This window comes from Galeopterus variegatus, unplaced genomic scaffold (assembly GCF_000696425.1).
Source record: "Galeopterus variegatus unplaced genomic scaffold, G_variegatus-3.0.2 Scaffold14892, whole genome shotgun sequence".
Classification (NCBI taxonomy): domain Eukaryota; kingdom Metazoa; phylum Chordata; class Mammalia; order Dermoptera; family Cynocephalidae; genus Galeopterus; species Galeopterus variegatus.
Window position 1 is genome coordinate 12,255 of NW_007741003.1, and position 5,483 is coordinate 17,737.

Here is a 5,483-nt window from a genome sequence, read left to right on the forward strand (position 1 = left end):
CGGCCCGGCCCGGGCCCGGCAACGGGATCGCACCCCTCGCTGTTGCTCCCGCAACTTGCTCAGCCAGTGAGCGGCCGGTCTGTATGTGGGATCCGAACCCTCGGCAGGAGCGCCGCCGCGCTTCCCAAGCGGCGCACTGTAGCAGTGACTGAATTGTCATGGGGGAGGAGGAGGGGATCCAGGGTAAAGGGACTGTTTATAAAATTTGTTTCTAATTGAGATCCGTAAATTGTGGTGGAGATCACTTCTCCTTCCTTAGCTAAGATCCCAGCTGTGTGACTGAACTAACAGGACTAATCAGGGCAAAATCCTCTCCCAGACCTGCTGACGTAGAGGACTCCACTGAATTTGTGAGTTTTTTTTCCAGACTTCGTTTGGAGTGTACGAGATTTTGTATTGGAGCTGGTGTTAGATGGACACCGCATTTCTGAAGATGAGTACCTGGAGAATGCTTTGACGCTGATTCCAGGTATTAGAATGTGATTTGGGGGTGAAAGTTTCATTAGGAGGGTGGAAGATAGATAGTAAGGTTAGCCTTACTCTTTGAAGGATTCTTCTAAAAAAAAAATTACTAAACATGTTAAAGGTGTGTATATATTTTGCTCTTATTTATAAAAAATTTTTCTATACTGACCTGGGTATCATCTATCTTCTTTCTGACATTTCCCCTATCATGGTTTTTTTTTTTCCCCCTAGAATTACTTTATTTTTGAGCTCACATTTTATTTCTGCCATGAAGATAGTAAAATCAGAAAAGTACTTCTGACCATATTTTAATTAATTAATAATTTTAAAAAATTAATAAATAGTCAATCGACCAGATACCATAAAAGGACTGAAGAAACCAACTATAAATTTTTTCACTTGGGATGGATGTCTCCCATTCCTCTCTAGAAGCACTTCCTTGAGTCTCTGCTCTGTGCAGAATTGGATTTTTTTCATGCCATGAGTAAATTAGCATGAGGTTGATTTCATGACTGCATGAAAAGATTTACAGACGCAGGAGACTTCAGTTATACAAGAATCCCCCGAAATGAAAATCCTCAGCCCCTGCCTGAAAGCTGTTCCTACTCTTTTTCTATTTCCACAGGCAAGAACCCCAAAATCCAAAGTTCCAACATGACTAGAGAGTGTATCAGACATTTCTTTCCAAACCGAAAGTGCTTTGTCTTTGACCGGCCAACAAGTGACAAAAAACTCTTAGCCCATGTGGAGAAACTGTCAGAAGATCAGCTAGATTGTAATTTCCGGTCACAATCAAAAAAATTCTGTTCATATATCTTCACCCATGCAAAGACCAAAAATTTGAGAGAGGGAATAATTGTCACTGGAAACCGTGAGTCTCTTTTCTATATTGGCATTTACTGAGCCCTGTTATATCTCAAAAAACTAATACCTTAATCATATAAGCACAAACAACTGTTAAGGAGATAACATCTGTGTCCTTAGGTAAATTCTTATGGAATGAGTGATTGATATTTTTCTTAGTCAGTCTATTCAAGATATATGGTGATTCACATAAAACAGAAAATAAATAGGTCTTGAGTCACTGCAAGCACATTGAGATTTTTGAGACACAAAATTCAATATAATCTTAACGCACAGAACTTGCGACCCATTAAGCCTGTGACCCGTGCAGCAGCGCAGTGCGCTGTGTGAAGAGCCACTCACTGAGTTTAATGCTCTGTCACTGTCTTGCAATTTTTTACCATTTTTTAAATAAGGGGACCTACATTTATATTCAAAACTAGGACCTACAAATTATGTGATTTACTCTGCCTGTCTAATAAACACTTTTTAATTTTATTTAAATGAGAAAGTATTTTTACAGGAAATCCTTGAACATATTGTTTGTCACCAGTAATTTAATTTTGCAATGTAATGAGTTGGAGAACCATAAAAGAAAGAGTGAATATGAACAACAGTGAAGGTATTATAAAGAGGTGGATTCATCATAGGTAGTAGTTGTAGTAATATTAGGAGGAGGAAGAAGAAGAAAGGAAAATTTCAAGTTAAATAGAATTTGTGTGATTTTTAGAATGCTAATCCATAACACTGGTAAAACAATAAGTGAAAATGTTATTTATTCTATGAATTTCATGTATCATTGAGGGCTGAGGACTCTGGTTGTGACCTATGTGGATGCCATCAACAGTGGATCAGTGCCTTGTTTGGAGAACGCAGTGACAACTCTGGCCCAGCGTGAGAACGCAGTGGCCGTGCAGAAGGCAGCCGACCACTACAGTGAGCAGATGGCCCAGCGCGTGAGGCTCCCCACAGACACGCTGCAGGAGCTGCTGGACGTGCACGCGGCCTGTGAGAGGGAGGCTCTTGCTGTCTTCATGGAGCTCTCCTTCAAGGATGAAAATCGGGAATTCCAGAAGAAGCTCATGGTACTTGGCTTAGTATTTTGCTTCCTGACCCCTGCCCTTCTGGAATGATGCTTAGAGCTTTTGATCTTTTTAACCCATGGCTCATCTTCTTTTCATGGTAGAAGAAGCTTGGATTCTTGTGACAGGGCTCTAATTGGCTACAGTTCACCATTTTGTATTAAAGATGGGCAATTCATTAATTTTCTATTACTGGATAACAAATTACAATGAATTTAGTACCTTTCAAACACACATTTGTAGGCTCACAGATCTGTGTGTCAGAAGCCACGTCAGGGTACCTGGGTGCTGTGCTCAGTGCACCATCAGCTGAAAATGAGGTGGTGACTGGGCTTAGTTCTCATCTGGAGGCTCTAGGGAAGCCATGAATGATGCATTAAATCTCTCTCTTGTTTCAAATCTCTCTGACTTCCTCTTCTGCCTCCAGCTGGAGACATATTTCTGCTTTTAAAGGGATCATGTGATTTTGTAATGCCTACCTGGATGACCTCCATTTCTTAAAGTCAACTTGCATCATATAACATTATCTAAACACTGGAGGAGGAGTTAATCACATTAACAGACCCAGGGACTATGGTGGATGTGGAAACGAGGTGTATAAAGTCTTGGGCAACATCTTAATTTTATTTGCCATAGGCACTTTTATTAAGGGTCCCCCTTTCAGTCTTAGTTCATATTGAGGAAACTCAGCTGCATCATACTTTACAAGTACAAGCAAAAAAAATGATGTTCCTATATCTTCACACACTCAAATCCTCTTTGAAACAACTAGTGAAGAGTTCCAAACTCTGTTCATAGTACACACAAGTCGTTACTGGGAGGACACTTTTTTAATGCACACATTTTCATCCATAGCAACCCATGTTCTTGAGGACAGTCTTCTGCCACAATTCAATTTGTCATTGCCCAGGGTTGATGATTGGATCACTGTTAACCATACTATCACTGAAGTAACCATGCAGTTTATATCTTCCAACCCCATCATTTTACAGATGAAGAGCCTGGCCTCAAAGGAGTTAAGGGACTCTCCAGGTCACAAAGAGTATTGGTCAGAAGTGGGACTAAAAAATGTCTCCTGACTCCTGGTCCTTTCCCTGACCTAGTCCTCTCTGGGGCTGTCAGGCAGCTTCTTCCAACAAGATCATGGAACCGTTCACTCTAACAACTTCTTTTATATTTTTCCATCACATTCACAGGACACCATAGAGAAAAAGAAGGAAGATTTCTCACTGCAGAATGAAGAGGCATCTGTCACATATTGCCAGGCTGAGCTTAAGCAGCTAGCAGAGCCCCTGATGGAAAGGATTTCAAGAGGAACTTTCTCTGTTCCTGGAGGGCACAATCTCTTCTTAGAAGCAAAGAAGAAGGTTGAACAGGACTATAAGCTAGTGCCCAGGAAAGGAGTTAAGGTGAGGAATCCGAGAAAGGAGGGACTGGATGGCAGAATAGAGTGACAGGGTCTGTTGCTCCTTCCAAAAATCCAAGACCACAGAACCAATTACGGAGAGAAGTCAGAGCAATGCAGTAGCTCCACTTTTAAAACGTTTATATCCACTTTTAGTTAGATACTCTTGAAGTAATCAGAAAAGTTTCTTCCCAAAATAATGGAATAGAATTGGGAATTCCATGTGAAAGAGAACCTTTCTTCCATTTATTGAACCATGTGATTGCTTATGAGTTAAATACTGTAAAGGAGATACAAAGATTGGAGACAAATACTTTGTTCTCAAGATGTTGATGATCTCGCCAGAGTACAGATAAATAAGTAGCCAATTGCATATGGCATGTTAAGGGTTCTGATACAGGGATGAACTGACAGTAAAAGTAATAATCATTATGATGAAGATAATGATAATAGCAAATAGATTTTAAAGTGTGGATTTTATTTTTATTTAGGTATGGCAAGGCTAACAGTTCAGGAGATGAGTGCCATTGAAAAGACAGTTTGGGGGCCGGCCCGGTGGTGCACTGCTACAGTGCGCCTTTTGGGAGCACGGCGGCGCTCCCGCCGAGGGTTCGGATCCCACATACAGACCAGCCACTCACTGGCTGNGTGGATTTTATTTTTATTTAGGTATGGCAAGGCTAACAGTTCAGGAGATGAGTGCCATTGAAAAGACAGTTTGTTACACTCACAGACCCCAAGTGTGGGGAGCACACCACACCCTGGGATGCTGCAATGAGAAGTAGCAGAGTCAGTCAGAAGGGAGGGGGTGCAAGGGAAAAATGCGGATAAGAGGCTTTATTTGATATCTTCAGGAAGTAACATGTAATGCAGGGTAAACAGAATGACGATCGGCTAGTTTGAATAATTTCAGTGGGCTCTGGAGCATAGGGGCTGGGCCTAGTTTTGTGATTCCTAATTCTGAGGCAATAAGGGCACGTGGATAGTGTCCCAGTGTGAGAGCCAGATAAAGGAGGTGGTTGTGGGTATAGGCTCTGGATTTCTTAGTTTGCATAGGAAGGGCAGCTCACATGCAAGTTATTCGTTATCTCTAGGTATTAGCTCGCCTTAGTAGGATCGGTCTCTTCAGGGTCCCAAATACCCTAAGATGTCATAGTATGAGAAAATGAAAGCCATGACTAAAAGAGGCTAATACAAATTGAGCATTTACTTCTTATACCAGGTACGGTCCTTGGTGGTATGTTAGATTATCAATTTAATACTCAGAATAACATAAAGTAGGTAATATTGTTATCTAGATTATACAGACGAAAATGTGATGCACAGAGAAGTTAGTAAGTTACCGAAGGCCACACAGCCAGCGAGTGGTAGAGATGACAGGATGGCTCAGACTTGACAGCTATTTTCAACTGGGAAGCCAGCTTTAGAAATTCTTCCAAGAAGAGGAAATAGGAGTACAAGATGAGCTCTCAAAAAGATGTGACCCAAATAAAGAAAGGAAAGAGGTGCATCCAGGCACAAAAAAAATTTTTTAAAAAATACTGAAAATAGGGGCCGGCCAGGTGGCGCACTGTGCTAGTGCGCCGCTTGGGAGGTGCGGCGGCACTCCCACCGAGGGTTCGGATCCCACATACGGACCGGTTCCCGCTCACTGGCTGAGCAAGGCGCGGGAGCAACGCCGAGGGTTG

The 5,483-nt window shown here is 41.8% G+C and overlaps 1 protein-coding gene across 1 annotated transcript in view; it reads left to right on the forward strand.

Moving 5' to 3' along the window:
- LOC103582099 (guanylate-binding protein 7-like) overlaps positions 1–5,483 on the forward strand; it is a gene marked incomplete at its 3' end in the record, with an annotated part of 11,636 nt that overhangs the window by 3,489 nt on the left and 2,664 nt on the right. The window contains 4 exon segments of the mRNA XM_008563782.1: positions 272–381; positions 1,091–1,336; positions 2,113–2,393; positions 3,587–3,799. Of these exon segments, the coding sequence (XP_008562004.1) occupies positions 272–381; positions 1,091–1,336; positions 2,113–2,393; positions 3,587–3,799 (850 nt within the window).